Below are 22,189 nucleotides of genomic sequence, written 5' to 3' on the forward strand. Positions count from 1 at the left end.
AGGGGAAACAATAGAGGTGCAAAACGTGGGTTTTTATTTTCTAATAAAATAAATAAAACAAAAATAAAATGAGCTTTATTTTAAAAGAAAGAAATGATAAAAACACACATATTAACCACTTTTTTTTATTTATTTTCTAAACAAAACCCAAAAGATAATACCATATATATTAAATACTTGACTATGTTTGATTTATTTATTAATTACTCTAAAATCAAACAAACTTATTTAAAAATCAACTCAAAAATTTTGGCAACAAACATATTTTATTTTTAATTTGATAGACCTAGGAACAAAACGATTGAACTGAGACTCGAACCCAATACCTCAGACACAAAATTAAAGCACTTAAATACTGATGCAAAGACTCAATTATTACGAAATTCATAAAAACAAAATTTATTAAATCAAGGCGTTACACTTTCAGTAAATGGAAACAGTGTTCTAATCTTTCAAATTACCATTGTGTTGGTATCAATCAATATTGTTCAATTTCACATACTTTACAGATTTTCATTATGCATAAATAGCACCTTTTTCACTACACAATATAACTAATATCTCGTGTTTAAATCATACATAAGCTTAATTTATCAACACATTATATCATTCAGTCAAACATTCTCATATCTCATAATTCAAATATGTAATTACAAACTCAATCAAACATTCACACTATCTAACTAACAATTTTGCCAACATGTCAATCTTTTAATGCTTGAAACATACCTTGTTCGGCCACTCACAAAATCAATAATTTGGCTATTAAGCCAATCCAATCAGCAAGCTAATTTATCAAAGATAACATGATATGTAACATTTTCAAACGATTTTATAAGTTTAGGACCTACACCTTATTAGCGAATCTTCCAATTTTTCTTAATAATTCTTTAAACGAATCTAAAACAAAATTTAGTATAAATTCAATTAATTTATCATTAAACTAGCCTGAAAACACCCACTTATGAGTTTAAACTAATCGTTGAAATTATAACTATTTTATGAATCCAAACTAGTTAGATTCCTAACACTGTATCGATGCGAACCGTATGTACAATTGTTCTTCGCCTTTACGAATAATTTGGGGCGTTTGGGTTAGCACCTAATCAAATAATATACTAGGAAATCAATAGGTAATTAATGATTAAATTGCTTCATTTAATTAATTCATAACCTTTACCCAACAACTGTGTCGAAATAACAAACTAGTTATCTGTAATTGCATTTATGTTTCATGATTTGTGGGATTTGATTGACTAATTGATCAACCCTAATTAACATGTGATTGAAGGCCAATTAGGAGGGTTCAATAACACAATTTAATTCTAGAAAAATATGGGCAAGACACAAGAAACAAAATGGCCCCCTTTCTTGCACATAGGCACACACACCACCACCCATGGTGGCCAAAATTGGGGCTGAATTTTAAAACGGTTTGAGATCTCATTAAAATTTGAAAAAATACCTTTGAAATCATTTAAAATCCCCAAAATTCCAGATCTAGAAATTTTGGTTTTTAATTGACAAGATTAATCATGAAATTGAAGAGAAAATAGATCTTACTCAAGCTAGTATAGAAAAACGACAATGACACTTTCTTGGCAATGCTCAGGACCGATCTTGGGGTTTAAGATTTTAGATTTGGGCCTAATTTAGTTGAGGATAAATGGAAGTAATAGAGTAAAGGATATGGTGCCCAATATTGATACAAAAAGAAGAAGAAAGAGATGGTAAAATATGAGGTATTGACGACGAGAATAATGGGAGAAAGAAAGAAAATAGAAGAGAAAAGAGGAGAGAAAAAGGGTGCACGACTAGGGTAGGGAAAAATTGATTTAAATGATTAAAAATACAATAAAATTTTGTATTTATACTTAGGGTTCAACGGTATGGATGACAAACACATGAAAAAAAAGAGATTTTATAAAATTTAATTATTTTATAAGGGAAATGATTTGAACTTGGGACCTCATTTAATTTCTATGCTTTCTCATATTTCTTTTAACAATTAGGATTTTTCCTCATTCTTGAAATAATTTTTCCATATTTATTTTAAAAACAAGGCATGTCACATACTGGGGTTTAAGGCAAAATTTGCAAAATAATAAAAATGGTGAGAGATAAGAGATTTGAACTTGGGTTTCAGGGAACCTTTCATTAACACTTATCCAACAAACCAATATCTCATTTTTCCTAAAATTCATAGATAATCTTAAAAATTAAGGCATGACAGCTCTCTATCGATTCATAAACCCAATTCTACTAACCATCGATTTTTGGGGTGTTACATCCCAAGTCTTTTATGCTAAACTATTAGGTTAAACACAATTTAACTGATGATAGTGTCCCTACATCAGTTCCAATGAGTAGAAAGTCATCGACATATAGAACGAGAAAGATCATATTCCATCCCCCATACATTTATAAAGACAAGGTTCATCCACATGTTGCTCAGATCCAAAAGTTTTGATTGCTTGATCAAATCTTTGATCCTATGAGTGGAATGCTCACTTAAGTCCATATATGGATCTAAGCCGTTTGTAAACTTTATGCTTATTTCATTTAGTTGTATATATGGTGGGTGCATCATGTAGATGCTCTCTTTAAGATAGTCATTCAAGAGTACTGCCTTGACATCCATTTGTCAAATCTCGTAATCGAGCTTCATCGCAATGGATAAAAATATGCAAATTAACTTGAGTATGAAAATCAGATAAAAGGTTTTTTCATAATCGATACTTCTTTCTGAATATAACCCTTTGTTACAAGTCTGATCCTTGTAAGTTTCCACTTTTCCATCTGTATTTCTTTTTTTCTTTTAGATCCACTTACACCCTATGGTTTTTGTAATATCCTGCTGATTTTTCGTAATTCAGTGTAGTAGATTAAACTAATTTTTTACTTGAGGAGCTTGAATATGAGTAATTTTAGTATGTTTTATTTATGTTTTCTTAGTTTAGTTTAAATTCAACAAAAAGTGCATTTTGAGTCTTTTATTGACCTTAGGGGCCGAATGAGGTCTAAAGACGAGCTAACGTACTTAGTGAGTGTGTAGGAGACCATTCAAAGGCATAGGAACTCAAAGCTGGTCATTATGTTGCAACACGGGGATATTGATGTCGCAACATAGGGAGTAGAATGCAAGAACTGTTATATTGCCTTGGATGCCGGTAAATTCATTTCTTAGATGTAATATACATACAACGGGGTGATTTAGAGGCAGAGACTTAGGGTCTTTGTTGTAAATAAAATAAGTCGTCATAATACAAATATTTAATACTAAATGATTATCTTTAACATGCTAAAGTTTCTTATGTGAAATTGCTGTGCAGTAAATTAAAATTTTATCAACATATACTCTTGAAAGTTTTTAATTTTCTTAGTAGCAATATCAAATATATTCTTGTCTTCATTCTTTATTATTACGGATAATAATGCTGAAAGTATAAGTTAAATTTTAAATTGGAATGCATCATCATTTAGTTCGGACCCGACGATTGGGTCGGGTATGAGGTGTTACATACTAATAATTTTTTAATGTTTGGCCATCATTCTAACTTAACTAGAAGATCTTGAGTTTTCAACCATTAACTCAACACCTATCACATCATGTACCACAAAGGAGTCATCGTGGGACAATCTCACTAAGTGACATGCTGTGAGTAATTGTTCTATTTGAAGATAAACTTCTTTTTATATCACATGATAATACCTACAACAGGGCTGACCAACTATTATACGATTACAAGATAATTCTTTTTACTTTCAGGAAATCTCCTCAGTGAGATCCACGTGGCAATCCTACTATGGGGTAGTTAAATTTCCATGCCATCACAGTAGACGATTGATGGAGACTGAACATCTTGTTTAAGGACCTTCTCCCACTCAATCTTTTAAAAACCTGCAAGACTTTAAAGTCTAGTTTCAATCATGAATGGTTAAAAAATGCATGATAAGTACACGTGACATTTTTTCCCTAAACTATATGGCATGGTTATCATATTATGCATGAACATACATTCGCAGTTAAATAAATATCATCATGTAATCACAGATAAAAACATAATATTGAAATGACCCTCACCAGCCAAAGTTTCCATGATTTCATCTTAGAAAAATAATAAAATTACAAAAGTCACCCTAAAATAGACTTTGGGTCTTCTATTTTTCCACCACAGACTTCTGTTGTTGTAGTGGTTCACGTCACTATTACCATTGTTGGGCTATCGTTGGTTGCCACCGGCCATTGTCATCGATCTTCGCTATCGGTCCCTATTGTCAATCACCACCTTCGAACTACTAGTAGCCTCTGCCATCGAACAATCGTCAGTCTTTTGCTGGTTTGGTTGGGTCGGGTTTGCATCGTCTCAATCAGCCTAGATGCGTCTCAATTTTTTGAGTTATGTCGAAATTATTGGTTACATAAGTCTTTTGTCCGTTTTTGGCTCAAATAAATTATTCTAAAATAATAATTAAATAAATCTTACTTGGAGATGATAGTCCAAGATCTAATTACATACCTTAAAATTAATAGTAATTACATTTAAATTTCTAGGTATCACAACCTTAGCAAAATTACTTTATCATATAAATAATAAAATAATAAAATACATATAAAAAATGACATATCTTATCAAAATTAATCACACATGAAGAAGAGAAAAATTTCATGTACGGTGGAAAAATAAAATTTTGAAAAAAATTTATAAACATAGCACAATCTGGTTTTGGTACCAACTATGGAAAGAACTAGTTCGAAAATAGTTTTCTTGTACAGTGGAAAAATAAAATTTTGAAAACCGAGTCAGTTTGTGATATTTAAAGTGAAAAAGTTTTCCCAAAATTACACCTGTGTTTTAGGCTAGACGGATCCTTTTCATTCCCAATTTTTAAGCAAATGACCTTTTCTGCTATTCTCATACCATGAACTTTGTCAAGTGTGGGCTCAAACAATTCGAATTAATCACGACAAAAAATATTTACTTTACTTTTAGTGGGAAAGTAAAACTTTCTCTTAAGTAGAAACCGATAGAATTGATATTCTCAAAAAATATAATTTATACTTAGAAATAAATTCTCACTATTTTCAGGCAAAATAACAATATCTCAAAGTTGAATATAACTTATTGCGTTTTTAGTCCTACTACTATCATCTATTTATAGGGAGAGGAAGTGAAACCCTAATTGAATTAGTCGAATGCATTTAATGCTTATTTAATAGAAAAACAGTCCCCTAGTTGAACTAGAAGAGAAAGTGGCTAATAGGATGTGCTTCCCCTAATATGTATTATGATAGGGGTTCGGGCCTCTCCTGTATTATGTCCAATTATATTTGCTTCCTGAACTTTTAACCCAACACTTTATAATTTAATTCAACCTAGAACATATTTTTCTATTTCTCAAAATTGACATTATTTATTAAATTAGTTTTTCAATTAAATAATTTTCTCAACACAATTCTAATTCTAGTAAAATCATGACAACTTTACAGTAAAAGAATCTATGAAAAATATATTTAATTTCTACATTCAACCGATTCACAATGACCAATTAATATAATTCTATTTTTGAACCTCAATTAATTAAATAATAATTCTAAAACTTAAATTAATTCTCAGGTTATTTCCATACTTAGTGAGAAACCACATTCATTTTTGAATGTAACTCATTTCTCTAACTTTATTATTTCTATCCATTTCTGTTCGTTTGATTCAACATGCAATTCATTTATGTTATTTCAAGGAGCTAGTGGAGGGACTGATTGAACATATGTAATTAGGGCTCAAATGATTTATAATTAAGTTCCAACTTTTTACCTATTAATTATAAGCTCATTTAGTCACGAAGCCAATCCAGTATAGTATCGTGACTGAGCTCTCCCTAATAACATATTATTACGCAAGCTACTCGATTCCAATGACATTGTCATAAGTGTGTTACCCTCATAGGATATCCTTAATCTCTTTGGGATAAATTCTTTCTCCCAAAATGATCTCATTTGATCTCATGGTAACCATTACATTTTCTTTCATAACAAATCAACTACTATCAAATAGTAATTAAGTAAAGACGAACAACCCGTGGCTACGCTTACTTTTCATCTATCATGTAATACCAAAGAGAGAATATCATTTACCCATGTCTTGAGCTATGAATTCCACTATTGTGAATGATGCTACATACTGTAAAAGTCATATACCCAACACAACAGCTTACGGTTCCGTATCTATTTGAACTTAGACTTTTACTTACATTAAAGTATATGTGTCATGCATACATAGTCTATCATCCACTTAGGATTAAGGTATGCCACACAATGAATGTCACAAGTGAATAAATCCAAAAACATAATTAAGATCTATTCTGTTTGGATCCAGTCCTATGTACTGTCAATCTAGTCAGTCATATCTATGTCTCTATCTTTTGGGGGTCATCCGCTCCGATGCCCAAGACAAAGTATCTCCCTAATTGGACTTGATAGATAACATATTAGTATTTTAATTGGTTTTCTTATTTCTGATTAGACTAAGGACATGTATAGGTTCATCTACTAATATAAGTTGTCTTTTTCTATTACGATTCGACCACATAATACCGCTTAGTATTTACATCTATTTTGCTTTGCATGCAAAACACACACGAGTACATTATACAAAAGATATTAATGTAATTCATGAATAATTTTATTAACCAATCTATTCGAAAAAAATTACAAATATAAGACGAATATACTAGACTTAGGGTGCCAAATCAAATAGGTACTTCATGATATTATTATTTACTATGAAACCTCAAATTTTCTATCTTTTGCGAATAAGACCCTAACTTTATACATAATTTTAATCTAAGCTGGATTCATCATTATCTATCACATTTTTATCGCATCCAAGCATCAAAGTCAAGAGAAAAGCTTCAAATTCTTTGTTTTTTCATTTTCTCTTGTACATATGTATTATCACCCTCATTTTCATTTCTTTGAGAGCTTAATTTTTGTAGAAGTCCCTTTATTTACTTTTTTTCCATGTCATTAATTGTAAATTGGGAGGATTTTAGTTGAGCCATTGAAATTAAGAAGGATTCTAGTTTAACAATAAAAGCTGGATAGAAAAGGTTCTATCTAAGCCTTAAGAAAAGATAGTGTTGTAAAGGTTATGCCATCTCCTTGAAAGCTATTAATTATATTAGTGAATTGGAAAATCCTTAGGGGTGTAAAGCTAAAGTAGTGGACAAAAGGAATTGGGGCCAAACAACTATAAATTCATTATGTGAAACTGATACATACAAGGATGTGGTGAAATTTATTAAAGTCAATTCAACTAAGCTGTCAATTTTCAAGTTTGGAAGACCAGTCGTCTTGTGACAAATTTTTGAATAAGATTAAGACATTTTTGGGCTTAGATGTCTGCATAGTGTTTGTGGAACGATGGAAATGTGCAAGTGTACGCAATCGTAACAAGAAATAAAGTGACAAGTAAATGTCAAGTTATCGTGCCCATAGGGACTGTGAAAAGAATTATATATGAATGCAATTAAAAACACTTTGGTGAAGAAAAATATTTTGATTTTGAGGAAGTGGTTTAAACTAAAGTTTAATTAAGTAAAATAAAAGAAAATAAAAATAGCGTTCCAATGCATGATTTCAAAAGATGATTTTAGTCAAGATGACATGATTTTGTTACATTAATTACATTTTTTAACTTAGAATTACTAAACTCATGTTCATGTTGTTACGAATAAATTCACGGCAACTTGGTAACTCGCTAACTACTGTTCATACGTACCTATTAAATTAACTAATCTCTTGACCATTTTCTAATGCCAATTCAAAAAATTAATCAATCTTTATAAGCACAGAAAAGATTAAGTGTGGTAACAATGTATTCCTACCTTAAAATAGTTTAATCACAAAAATCGTCCCAGTTATGGAAGGCTAATGTACCGTTTAATACCGTCGCTAATTTAACCCTCAGCTACCTTAGATAAGTAAACATGCACTGAATAGGTATTGTGTTCATTAATTACAATTTCAATAAGATTTAAATTAATTCATTAGTTACCTTACAATTGTAATGCAAGAATAACATAATCATGGTTTTACTTAGTTAAACAATTTACCAAGACCTATAACAACACAAACATAATTTTAATAACTTAAGTGGATGAAATGCATTCAACCTAACACGAATTAAATTTAAGCCATGTTAATTAAATTAAACATATCAACATAACAAGTATTCATAGGTGTGTTCATAACAACAACAATAAAAATTAAAGGATAGGGAACTAGAATAATCTAGTGTTTCTCCGAAGCTTGACTAGTTTGCTCTGCTCCTCCATCTCCGCTTGTTCTTGTTGAACCGATGCTTCTACAAACACTTGAATGCTGATACCAACGGTGGTTGAAGGGATCTTTTCCAAAATGGGAAATCGACAACGGAATGGAATTGGAAAATGGAGAACAAAGGAAAGGTTTTGAAGAGAGAAAGTGAGAGAGAAACGTGAAGAATGAATCTGTGAGAGGTGTGTTTGAAATGAGCAGCCAAGGGGGTATTTATAGGTTTGATAGGTTGTTAAAAATTGCAAAAATTAGAAGCCATTAACTCTTCCAATGGCCGGCCACACATGTGGCAAGTTTGAAGCTTTCAAACTTGCTAAATTTAGCTAGGGGAAAATCTACAAAAGCTTGATAAGTGGAGGGGTTTGAATGGGATTTCAAGGAAACTTCAAGGGCTATTTTGCAAGCCAAATAATCAACTAAATAAATTGATTGGGTTAGCATGTGGAACGGTTTTGGGCAGCCTATTACTCAGTTGGATCGGTCTTCTCGATTTAGCACAACTAGACCTCCTTTCAAAATTTAATTAATAATAATTATTTAACCCAAGATAAATTGGATTAAAAGTAAAATTAAAATTAATTATATTATGAATTAATATTCATAAATTGGACCGTCTAGGCTGAAAAATTAATTCGCCTCGATGCTTCCAAAATCGCTTCTCGATTTTGTGCTTCTAGTAATGTCTGCCGAGCTAATTTTCACATTTTCTGTAAATCTATCGAAAATAAATAAAAATAAATGAAAATTTATTATAAAATTAATTAAAATTCAACATGTTAATAATTTAAGTACAATTTAAGTATTTTATAATTGTTATATATTTTTCGACAAGAATTAAACCGAAAGTGCATTAATTTGAGTTAAAAAAGGCATGAAAGAGTCTATATATTTTCGTGTTTTTGTACCCCCAAATCTAATTCATTGCTCGTCTTGATTATTGCACAAATTAAAGTGAATTTCTTGGAAAAACCTTTGAAAAATTACTTCAGAAAAACATTCTTCCCAAAATTATGAATTTAGTATAGTTATGCTCAAGGACAAGAATTTTGATATTTATGCTACTTAAGTATACATATCGTTGAAATTAATCTAAATTATTATTATGATAGCAAAAATAGACTAAATGCTTTCTCAATAAAAACATGTTAAATCCCTTCAAATTTGATTTTATTCCCTTATTTAAGATTAAGCTGCAATCATCAAGTTTAATTTATGCCTTCATATGTTGAACATAGCAATTTCTCTCCACTAATGTAGGTAGCACAAAAACTTGAATCAATAGGTCTTTTAAATAGGTTGTAAAGTGGCTAGGATAGGGTAGGTAAAAGATAGATAAATTTAGGCTAGAAACCCTAGACTCAGCTTGAATCAGACCTTCAAAATAATTCTCTTCAATACACCAACTCATTTTGCTTTCATGTGCTCTTTTGTACATCTATTTCTTTCAAGTACATTTGCTATCTTTTTTTTTAAACACGAGCATTTTGCTGTATGTACTACAATTTTTTGAGTATTTGATACTTCTTTTCAACTCCCCCAAACTTATTTTCAAAGAATGTTCTAAATAGTACTGAGTCTAGTGTTTGAGACAATTTAAAGATAATTAGGAGAAAAGTGATGTCTAAATATTGCATAGGTTCAAATAAAATTAGGCTATATAGTCTCAAAGTTAGGTTTCAAAGGATAAAAATTCATCAAGGTTGGCTTGAAAGGCTCAAACGGTCCAAACAAAAGTGCCTAAATCATTTTCAACATTCCATGCTTTCTAGGATTTCGCCTCAAGGAGTTACTAAGTTAATTTTAGAGACTTAAACTTTCATGCATGCCTAGCTTTCCTAAGGAACTAAAAATTTTATGGTATGATTTACATACTTTATTAAGAGTACATTTATGTAATAATTCAGCTAACATAACAATTATTGAAATAATAGAACTTTATTCATACTGAAGTTTAGCATACTTAACAAAATTTCAAATTTTTGAACAAAATATAACCTAATAATAATTAAAAGAAAGATCTATTCTGAGAGGAAATACTTTCAATTTTTCAGTCCCCCTACTTAAGATGAACAATGTCCTCATTATTAGAAGTGAATATATAATATACTAAGTAGGATTTGTGAAAAGAGGAGGTGAATCAATTTGGCTGCTTAAGTACCAAACTCTCTCTAAATCCAATCCTAGACATGTACATACCTATTTCCACACTTCGTACTTTGTAACTTGTTCATTTTTATTTATGATTTCCATCTCTTGTTTTATTGTGCGAGAAATAAAAATCCTAATAGAACTTAATTCTAAAACATTAAATAACTTAGAAAAGAAAAATAAATAAAGTAGAGATCCCCATTTTTTATTTATTTATAGATCCCTTATAATCCGACACATCTTTTGCTTCACCGTCTTTGTTTTTGTATGAATCGCTTCGTTTCCTCTTTGAGAGTGGACTCCATGGTTCAAATATAAAATCTGGAAACTCAGGCACAAAAATAAATGGGTCATTGAATATTTTCGTAAGAGCGCTTCTCTTTGAGTCATCTTGTATTTTTGAATATCTCCAGTAAGCTTGTTGATGCCACTGCATATGTTGCATTATGTCGATCAATTTTGACAGCTTATCTCGAAGATTTGGGCGAGGCAATTGAGCTCTGAATGTTGAGGTTGCCATGTCAGGTTTGGTTATGGGTTCCATTGGTTCTGCCTTATCAGGGATTTCAACTGACTGCATTGGTTCGATGTCTGTGGGATCTTCTTCTTCTTCTTCTTCTTTGGGATCCTTTCTTTATTCAACTAGTCGCTGCAGAAAAAAATCTCCGGCTATTTGGTAGAGGTCCCAATCTGTGATTGTGCCTTGGATATAACCTGTATTCTTTACGTTTGCAAGAATTTTAGCTTTTAAGCACATATTTGTTATCGTAAAGGGGAAATAAGCTGGGCCAGAATGTCTAGCGGCACAATTCTGCATTTCTCTAAGAATGATTTTTCCCACATCAATACTCTTTGCGGTTAAAATCGAGTATAACAAGACCAATCGCTCTAATGAAATCGTAGTCCCATGTGAAATAGACATAAGGCTGAATCGAATGAAATAGAACCATACCTTCGCTACTGGTGTCAAATATTCTCTGCGGCAAGTGTGAGTTCCATTCTTTGACACAGTCCACTTAGAACCCAGAACTGTAAGTTCCTCGAGAATTTCTTGCAGATTTTCAGCCTCAATATTTCTCATCAAGGAAGAATATTCGTTGTCTTCAAAATCAGGTAATTCAAAGAATTCATTAATAGCGTTTGAGCTTATTGGTACCTTGATTCCTCGGACAGAAACTTCCGTTAATTCGTTTGAGGTCAAATTTGCATAAATTCATGAACTAATTCCTCATTTGCACTAGGTCTTTTCTTACAAAATAACTCCCAATTGAGAGCTTCAACAATTTGTCGAATGCATGCCATGAAATCGATATAGTTTCTTTCTTTCAGTGTAAAGCCTTTTTCAGGGTTCATTTGTTGATTCTTGAAAACGCTATCATATCTTGCTTTGGCTTCTTCATAGAGGAATTTGTATTGTGATTCGTCAATTTGGATAGAGGCATGAGTTCTTTTGCGAGGCATGGTTAACCACCTTTGTATTAAAGAACTCAATAAATAAAATTAGAAGCAAAATATTTTAATTGAGGGTTGGTTGGAAGGGTGATTGGTTGGTGGCGAAATAAGATGGAATTATAGTGCACAAGTGACAGGGGTGTGCAACTAGCAAAGGTGTGCACGAGCTAGGAGCAAAAAAGCACAGCAGCGTGCGGCCTTGGTGTGAACAGGTGTGTTGGATAGGCAGTAAACAACAGCAGCGTGGTGTGATCGGGCAAGTGCTTGCGCGAGCAAGTGCAAGGGAGTAGCAGGCTGGTGCATGACAACTTTGAAGTTGGACGTGCAGGCAGGTGCGGCGATTGGGAGCAGCTGTTGGATTATTGGCGCACACGAGCTGGAGCTGGTAGCAGCAATTGGCACTCATTGGGGCTGCTGGTGTGCCGATGGTGGGTGTTGGTGTGGTTTGGTTAAGGTGATGTGAAAAAGTGGAGAAGGTGGGTGGAATTTATAGTGAAGAGGGTGGGAGTTCAATTAGAATTCTTAGAACAAATTAATAATTAAAATATTCTAAATTCTAATTCCACACAAAGTTAATAACAATTAATAATTAATATGATGCATATTAAAATATTATTTGCTATTCATTTATTTCTAAAAACATTTTTTATAGCACTTTTTATTCAAAAACCAAGAATTTGGCATTAGTTTTGAGGTTGAAAAAGAGCAACAAAAAATGTGATCTAAATCACGTCTCTTTATTTACAATCAAACTTAAACAGTATGATTGTTCAGTATAAAATCTTTGAACAAAATCAAGTTTGTGACTTAAAAGTACAATTGTGTCATGCATAATACAATTAAGAATGTAACAAATGCAGAACCAAAGGAAGAAGGAGAATAACATTGTGTTATGATTGGGCCCAGAGGCAGCTAAAGGGTAAAGGCAGCACTTTCACATTTAGCAAGGCTTAAGTTACAAAATCTTGGAAAGAGAAGCAAAAACACATAAGCAGTCAAATAAAGCAAATCACCAAAGAGGTAAAGAAGAAGAATTCGATCACTATTTTACAGTTCTCTGATTTTCAAATAGGCTGACCCTTGGGAACAATTTGATCTTTGAGCCACATGTAAATTGGAACTAGTACAAAGTATGCTGCTGCTAATGTCCCAAGAATAAATCGTGAAAGGAACACCAAAGGATGAACAGGTTTCTGAACATCTTCTGCCTTCGGACCCATCTGCAATAACATTTATACGTCATTAGTACTAAGGACCCAAAAGACCCAGCCAACTTTATGTTCTTATATATGAAAGTAAGCTACCTTCAATGGAGAGTCTCCGCCGAAGGGCTTCACTCCAGTGACAGAGCAACCCATGATCAAGCCATGTCTTCGGACACCACGGTACCATTTCGGACCAATCCTTTTCAGCTTTACATCTTTGAAACCAGCCTTTTTAAACCATTCAATATATTCTTCCTCTTTCGGAAAGAGCATCCACACATCCGCAAAAAACCGTGATAACCAGAATGTTGGGTGTACAGGACCAATAAGACAGGCTTTCCCTCCTATTTTCAGTACCCTGTAAGCTTCCTTAATTCCCCGCTGTGGGTCTGGCCAGTACTCAATACTGAACATCATAAACGTAACACATAATAATATCACAGATAAGCTTTACAAACAACTTAGACTATCCGCATAGAAAGCTTAATACCAGCATAGAATGGCATACTTTTATGTAACGCATCTTATACAACAGCCATATTGCCTAAGTACTTGATTTTCCATTCAAAGCACACCAAAAAGAATGTTATGAATGGAACCAATTTAGGTAAAACTATCATGGAGGCATCTGCGTCAAGAGTTAAATTGCGTTTTGGCCCCTCTACTTAAAAAATTGACAAATTAATTCTTGTACGTTAAATTAAAAAGCAAACTAATCTTTCTGTTACGAATTTCATCAATTTCTACTATTAAAAAAATAGTCCTGCGTGAGCATGAAATACACATGGCACACAAAGCGTCACTATTTCGTTATTCTATAAGCCATGCCAATTTTTAACAATAAAAAAGATGAATTTTTTTAACAAAAATAACCAATTTACTCTTTTATCTAACATAATGAGATTAATTTGTCCATTTCGACTTTATGACTTTTGCCACCAAATTTGGCAATTCCCGTAAATTTGCTTACACTCATAAAAATGATTATGCATAACTGAAAAAAAAGATCACGGCAAAATTATGCATCAAGGAAGGTAAATGGAGATATTACCTCCCTGCAGACACATATCGGTCGGCATAATCAGTAGGGAATGGTAGGTCCTCCGCATCACCTTCAATAATCTGACATTCTTTCAAAGGCTCCTTCTGCTTGGCCTTAGCAAGCTGGTGAGGGGACTGATCAAGAATTGTGACATTCTTAGCATCCACATGCTTCACTATACCAAGTGTAGTGAACCCAGTTCCGCCGCCAACATCGACTACTACCATATTCCTAGAATAAAGATCAGCAGGCTCAAGCGCCTCATCCCGCATATCCTCAGTCCAATGACCAGGGTTTATGATATGATCATACACTATTGATAAAAACCTGTAAAACCAAAACGCTTCTTTCTTGTGTTGTATGAACCTAGGCTGAGAAGCCGGCCTTGAGGATGATATACTGCATCTGGGTGCTACCACCATTCTAGTCTTCTGATTTTTTGTATAACAAAATAAACTCTTCAGGGGCAAGCTCCTAAAATGAAAATTGGACCTCGCAAAGCCTACCCCTGTTGGGGCTGCTCCACTAAGCATTGAAGAAGCCATGGTTGTGAAAACCCAGAAACACTTGACCCAAATTACTCTGCTCTCTCTCTAAGTAGAGGTGATGCTGATCATTCACCAAAGGAAACTCAAACAGAATTTCATCTAAACAAAAGCATTGCAAACAAATAAAGAAAATCCCATACTGCAGAAATGAAATGCCACAGATTGAAGGACTAAAAGCTCCCCATTCGGCATTGAACTGGAACCACACGTTGTGGTGGTGTGTGATACACTGATTGCTGATTACTCGTGGACCAGAGACAGCCTGCTTGGCCTTTATGTGGTCCTCGTTTCAAGGGTTAATATATTCACGGGTTCTTCTCATTATTCTCACCTATTGGGGGCGGTTACTTCATCACTAGTCATTTTGCCAAGGGTTTTACCGACATATTCATCACGTAGAAACGGTCTTCAACTTGCCATGAGTTAAATTGAATTTCATCATTTACTTTTAAAAGAAAAGTTAAATTATTTTTTTAAATAAAAATATTAATAAAAATTTTAAACATGGAGCTATCCACGTATACTTCATACTTTTTTTTTGAAAATTTATGAATTTTTTTATATTTTTTAAATTTATTTATCATGATAGATAAGATATAGTGTCATATAGCAGCAGAAAAATACATGTGGTCTAAAAAATAATATTTTAATCAACATTTTAATTTAAAAATAATTTGATTTTTTTAAAAGTTAAAAATTAAATTTAGCTAAAAAAAGATACAAATTAAACTGGCAAAAAATATAAATGTTGAGAACTAAAATTGACATTATACCTTTAAAAAACCATCGAGATTGATGCTAATGTTGCCATTAGCCTTAATGTTTCCCTGCATAATATGTTATCTTCTCTTCGCTTTTATTGCAAGATGCTCCTATCAAAATTGAATGAAAAAAACACTTAAAACACTTCTTAGGTAAGAAGAATAGATTTATGGATACTCTTGCCTATTCAGAAAGTAGTTTTAGTTTTAATTTTAATTTTATGGATGCTAATTCTCAGCTTGACCTTTTGTACATTTGTAATGTGCCTCCCTTTTCTCTCTTTTGATGGTTGATGCTTATACGCATATTTTGTGCAATGCTTTTGGTTCGTTTTTAACAGGTATAATGATAAATTTTACCTTCAATATTTATATATATTGTCAATTGATTTTTTTTATTTTTTATAGTTAAATTTGATTATTAGTCTACAAAAAGAGTTAAATTGTTTTTTAACGAAAATGCTGATTAAAGTATTAATTTTTATTAATTTTTTAATGATGTTGGTGTGGCAACTCACTAGGTAATCTACATGTACTTCATGTTGACATGGTATTATTTGTCTTATATGCCACATCAACAAAAAAATATTAAAAAAATAAAAATTTGAAGTTCAAAAAATATTATAAAAATGTCAAAACCATTAAAGAAAAAGCACTTCAACTATTTTTTAAGGTTGATGGTAAAATTTAACTCTTTTTAAAAAATTGAGGGTAAAATTTAACTAAAAAAATAAAGGCGAAATTAACGAAAGATGTAATTAGACTCGACACGTACCCCTAGACATGTCTCTTTGGCAGAATTCACACTCAGGTATTATCATAGAAATGAGAAGTACCCACATGTCCTTTATGCTCCATCTATGAGGTGGAGAGATGCGATGGGATCACCTCGCGAGGTTGCCATATCGATGGGATGTGAGATACGATGGGGGAATTCGTCTCGTGGCTCACCTTCCTTGTACTCCATCTCGTAAGGTGGTGAGAAGCGGTGGGGTGTTCCACCTCGCGAGGAGGATCAGATTCTAGGTCAGGCTCGCACATCTCTCTTGTACTCCATATCATGAGGTGGAAAGAAATGATGGGGAGTTTCAGCTCGTGAGGAGGGTCAGATTTCGGGTTGTGAGGACGGTTCAAATTTCAAGTTGTAAAGTATCCTATAACAATTTGTCCCCCATTTTGTCAAAGAAGAGTTATAAAGTGACCCTTCTAAGACAAACGTACATGCGTGAATAGTGCAATTAGGGGCTTGTTATGTAAATTTTAATTGAAAACTTACTAAGCTTTATTTTGTGATAGTGGAGTACAGAGGTAAAAAGGTTATTGGGGGATTAATTTTGGGGAAATAAATTTTAGTCGATTCATTTCCTTAAAAGGAATTTTGCATAAACCCTGGATTGCCTCTCGATTTTTTTCTCCATATTTTGTATTCTTTTTATTTTAATTTTTGAATATTTTCATTTTTACCTCGGTTTCCCTATTCTTCTTCTTCTTCTGCGGGTTCGAAAGACTTTGATTTGAGAATATCATAGCTTTTGGCGGAAAGAGAGAATCATCTGTTGATAAGTAAACTGTTTGACTACTCTTTTTCTTGTCTTAAATTTGTTTATTTAATATGGCTAGAGTTAGGATGGATTGGGGCGGCAGGGGCGGTGGTTGCAACGACCGTGGTAACTAGGATCATGGGTCTAGGGTAGAGAATGAATGTGGTGATCGCAAAATGGTTCAACATCTTGCTATTGGGGGATTAAGTTGTTGAACTTTGGTTATGACTTCAAGATTATCAAAGGTGAAAAGAGGTTAAGTGATACTGAAGAGGGTTTTTTTGTTGCTTTTACATCTATTAGAGGTGAGTTTTCATCATCCTTTTCATCTTTTTTTTTGCACAATTTTTCAAGAGTACAGAATCACACCGGAACAACTTGCCTACTTTTCTTGGTGGATATTGGTCGCGTACTTCCTTGATTGCTATCTTCGGGATGAGCCTCCCCTACTTTGTATTTTCCAAAAAAAATTATCAGTTAAAGATTTCCAATCGGGAAAATTTATTGGGAATGACATATTTTTTCCCCTGGAAGGTATGTGAATCAATTATTCGGAATTGGTCATCAAATCTTTGGATTAAGCATTGTAAATATATAATGGTGATGAAAAAATTTAGGGATGATTTTGGTTTCCCCATTAAATGGTCTCTTCCAATTATAGATGGTTGTACACAATGCCTACCCTTTGATTCTGAGCTCGTCCCTGTTCAATACACAAGGCTTTGTATGGGTCGTGTGCTAAAATTAGAGTATTTGCTAATTGTGCAAAATGTATTATGATACTGTAACAACCCGTTTTTAGTGATATCAAAGCAATTATTTTGGGACCACAATTTCGATAAGTAAATTATTATTTTATTACTATTTTAATCTCATTGGGATTAAACTAAGGTTGTATTAAAATTTCGTTAAGAAATTTTGAAGTTTACATAGTTAATTAAGTGAAAAGGACTAAATCATAAAAAGTGTAAAAGTTGAGTTCTATTAGTTAAAAATGGTCCAATAGCTATGAAATCTCAAATTAAGGGACTTGAATGGTAATTATACCAATAAATGAGATAGTGGATGTTTATGGACATGGTTTTAGTGAAATTATGAAAGTTTTTAAAGGTTAAAATGATAATTGAACAATTAAGCTTAAATTAATTAAAAGAAAATGGTATCATCATTCTCATTCAACTTCACTACCATAAATTGAAGGAGAAAACACCATTTTTAGGGTTTGAGGGATCGATCAAGCTTATTTCTTTGCATGGTATGTGATTTCAACCTCGTTTTTAATGATTTTTATGTTTTTGAGTCTGTTTTAGCTTAATCTAGCTAGCACGGGGGTTAATTTGAAAAAATGTTAAAGGTTGAGGGACTTGCCATGAATGTTTTTGATTGGGTTTGTATCATAGTAGATAGATTATTAGTATTGGTTGAAAAATGAACAAGTTTTGTAAAGTGATTTTTGATGAAATTGCATTTAGGGATTGATTTGTGAAAATAGTAAAATTTCATGTTAAAATTATGAAATGTTGGTTTAAATGAGTTGGTATAGGTCCCTAAGAAATTTAGCTAGCTTGAATGGAGGATGAAAATGGTTTGATTTCAAATTACGAGCTTAAGGACAAAATTGTGAAAAATTAAAATGTTAGGGGTAAATTGGTAATTTTGCATAAATGTGAGTTATGGATTGAATTGAATGTTTGAGGTTAATTTAAGTATTTAATTGAATATAATTATCTATTTAGATCAAGATAAACCTTAACCGGACCTAAATCGAGGAAAGACGAAAGCTTCAGATTAGTTCGACCTAACTTCTACGCCTTTAGTCATCGAGGTAAGTTCGTATGAACGATTATCGTATTAATTTTATTTAAATTGAATGTTATTTTGTTATTTATAATGTAAATGGATCGATATATGAACATATCAATGCTATGATGAATTGACATATATAGAGTCCCAGTTGAACATTAGGAATTCTTAGGATACAAATGACATGTCATAAGGGATTTCATATTTAAGGTGCTGGTCTTGAATTTCCTATCGATTGTTGAGGTCTTGCATTTTTTTGGATTCTCCATAGCTCATGTGAGCAGCATCGTGTAGCTTACATTCCAACCCACAGCTCGTGTGAGCAACCCATTTCATAGCTCGTGTGAGCAATGATGTAAAGGAAATGTTACGGTATATGTAAATGCACACTTTGTGTGAGCTTTCCCGTGTATCCAATGAAATTCTAGATGGTTAAACGGGCATGAAAAGGGAACGGAAAGGTAAGTATGCAATTGGATTGAATCATGACTTATTGAATGGAAAGATGAATTACATGATGTTGTACATACGGATGATTCATTATATCATGGAAAAACTTACTAACTTCTGAGTTAATGATGTTGGCTAGGCATTTCTAAGCTTGTGGCATTTGTGTTGAATTGTATTTTAAACTATGATATGTATTATGAAAATGGTAAGTTTTGTTTATGTTGATATGAGCTTACTAAGCATTGTTGCTTATGTAGTTCCTTTCCTTTGTTTTATAGATTACCGGAAGCTCGAGTTGGTTGGAAGCTCATTAGAGATCTATCACACTATCCAAAAGTCTTTTTGATAGTTTTTGAGCATTTTGGGCAATGTTTATAATGCAATGTATAGAGTGGTTTATAATGGTGTTTTTGTCGAATATGTAAATGGCAACTTTGTATGTTTGTGCTTTGATGTTTATGTATGGTTGATGAACTTATAATGTTTGTTTAGGTAAGTCTTTTTGGTCACTTTTTGATAATGGATGTGTATGGTTTATTGGTACAATTTGTTGGCTTGAAAATGGTCAATTATGATGTGGTTAGACACATAATAGGGTAAGGCTCTTATGGTATGTGTTGAATGGTTTGGAAATTGTTAAATATAGTGTGTTTTAGTACCTAAATGGACTAGATTTATATACATGAAATGTGTCATATGAACTTGTTTATGTATGTGATGTTTGGATACTAATTGTAGTGCCTTGAATGATATATTTGTTAGTTGAATTAAGACCTTAAAAATGGAAAATATATGTATGTGTTTAGATAAGGTTTTGATGCTTTGAAAGTGTGGATTATTGGTCTAAATGTTCATGCATGGAATGGTTTTGAAATAGCTTGATTTTAGGTAAATTCGGGTCCACACGGCCTGAGACACGGGTGTGTGACTCAGCCGTGTAAGGCACACGACCTGGCAACACAGCCGTGTGTCATCTGATGATTTCATTATGGTGGAAGTTAGTGAATTACATGGCCTGGCACACAGGCGTGTGACACGGCCGTGTGACTCAACTTAGAGTGTTACACGGGTGGGGACACAGGCTGGGTCGCAATCATGTGTCCCTAGTTTGAAAGTTACACGGCTCGAGACAAGGGCGTGTGTCTCAGCCGTGTAAGGTACACGGCCGTGTGACCCTTGTTTTGCAAATTTTGCATCTTTTTTCCTAAACTTTCTAAACTATTTCAAATTGGTCCCGAATTGTTTGTAAATTATTTCTAGGTTCTCGAAGGCTCGATTTAGGGACGGATTGCATGTGAATGAATGCATTATGACATATTTTAATTTATAAAATTGTTTGGATGTTAAATGTTTTTGATTGTACGATAATGCTTTGTAACCCTAATTCGATGACGAAGACGAGTTAGGGGTGTTATAGATATTGCCTTGTAGAAGAAAGCCCTAATGAGTGTCAGATGATCGATATTAGGAAAGGCACAAATTCAAATCATATGTTGCCTATAGAGCTCATATAATCTCATGGTGTTTCTAATGATTTGTGGTTGATTTTGATTGGAATGAAGGAGGAGTCTGTAAATTTTTTATATTCCTATTGTAAGTTGTGACCTAGCAAATGGTCTTTCTTGCCTACCAATGATTAGGAAGGTTCTACGAGCTCTCGTATGATGACAACAGCTGGTGTTTTCGCAACAAATTCAAATTCAAGAGAGTCTAGTAACTCGTTAGATGAACTAGAACGATGGAAATGTGCAAGTGTACACAATCGCAACAAGTAATAAAATGTCAAGTAAATGTCGAGTTATCGTACCTATATGGATTGTGAAAATAATTTATTTATGAATGCAATTAAAACACTTTGGTGAAGAAAATATTTTGATATTAAGGAAGTGATTAAAAACTAAAATTTAACTAAATAAAATAAAATAAAAATAAAAGTTCCAATGTACGATTTCAAAAGATGATTTTATTCAATATGACATAATTGTGTTAGATTAATTACATTTCTTAACTTAGAATTAGTAAACTAATGTTTATGTTGTTACAAATAAATTCACGGAAACTTGGTAACTTGCTAACTACTGCTCATACGTACCTATTAAATTAGCTAATCACTTGATCATTTTCCAATGCCAATTCAAACAATTAATCAATCTTCATAAGGACATAAAAAATTAAGTGAGGTAACAATGTATTCCTACCTTAAAATAGTTTAGTCACAAAAATCTTACAAGCAAGGCTAATGTATCATCTAATACTGTCGCTAATTTAACCCTCAACTACCTTAGAAGATTAAACATGCACTCATTAAATATTGTGTCAATTAATTACAATTTCAACATGATTAAATAATTAATTCATTAGTTACCTTACAGATATAATGCAAGAATAACTTAATCATAATTTTACTTAATAAAATAACTTACCAAGGCCTATAACAATACAAACACAATTTTAATAAGTTAAGTGGATGAAATGCAATCAACCTAATACGAATTAAATATAAGCCATTTTAATTAAATTAAACATATCAACATCATAAGTATTCATAGACATGTTTATAACAACAACAATAAAAATTAAAGGATAGGGAAGTAGAATCAAATCAGGTGTTTCTCTAAAGCTTGACTAGTTTGCTCCGCTCCTCCTTCTCCACTTGTTCTTGTTGAATCGAGGCTTCTACGAGCACTTGAATGCTGCTTGCAATGGTGGTTGAAGGGCTCCTTTCCAAGAGGGGAAATCAATAAGGGAATGGAAGGAAAAAATTGAAAACAAAGGAAGGGTTTTGAAGAGAGAAATTTAGAGAGAAGTGTAGAATGAAAGGATGAGTGGTGTGTTTGAAATGAGCAGCAAAGAGGGGTATTTATAGGTTGAGTACGGTGCTAAACATATAAAAATTTAGCA

At 32.7% G+C, this 22,189-nt stretch overlaps 1 protein-coding gene across 1 annotated transcript; it reads right to left on the bottom strand.

Moving 5' to 3' along the window:
- Window positions 1–12,851: 12,851 nt before the first annotated feature.
- Window positions 12,852–14,925, bottom strand: LOC105777662 (2-methyl-6-phytyl-1,4-hydroquinone methyltransferase, chloroplastic). Its single transcript, XM_012601025.2, has 3 exons — window positions 14,195–14,925; window positions 13,243–13,549; window positions 12,852–13,158 (listed from the first exon to the last, which is right to left on the bottom strand). The coding sequence occupies exons 1-3, from the start codon at window positions 14,728–14,730 to the stop codon at window positions 13,003–13,005; spliced, it is 999 nt and encodes a 332-aa protein (XP_012456479.1). The 5' UTR covers window positions 14,731–14,925; the 3' UTR covers window positions 12,852–13,002.
- Window positions 14,926–22,189: the final 7,264 nt, after the last annotated feature.

This window comes from Gossypium raimondii, chromosome 10 (assembly GCF_025698545.1).
Source record: "Gossypium raimondii isolate GPD5lz chromosome 10, ASM2569854v1, whole genome shotgun sequence".
In the NCBI taxonomy this organism is placed as follows: Eukaryota; Viridiplantae; Streptophyta; class Magnoliopsida; order Malvales; family Malvaceae; genus Gossypium; species Gossypium raimondii.

Excerpts from the sequence above, each read along its gene's own strand:
- LOC105777662 (XM_012601025.2), bottom strand. The coding sequence starts at position 14,730 with ATGGCTTCTTCAATGCTTAGTGGAGCAGCCCCAACAGGGGTAGGCTTT. Across the intron at positions 13,550-14,194 it reads CGATATGTGTCTGCAGGGAG|TATTGAGTACTGGCCAGACC; the intron begins GTAATATCTCCA and ends TATGATGTTCAG. Across the intron at positions 13,159-13,242 it reads GCGGAGACTCTCCATTGAAG|ATGGGTCCGAAGGCAGAAGA; the intron begins GTAGCTTACTTT and ends ATGTTATTGCAG.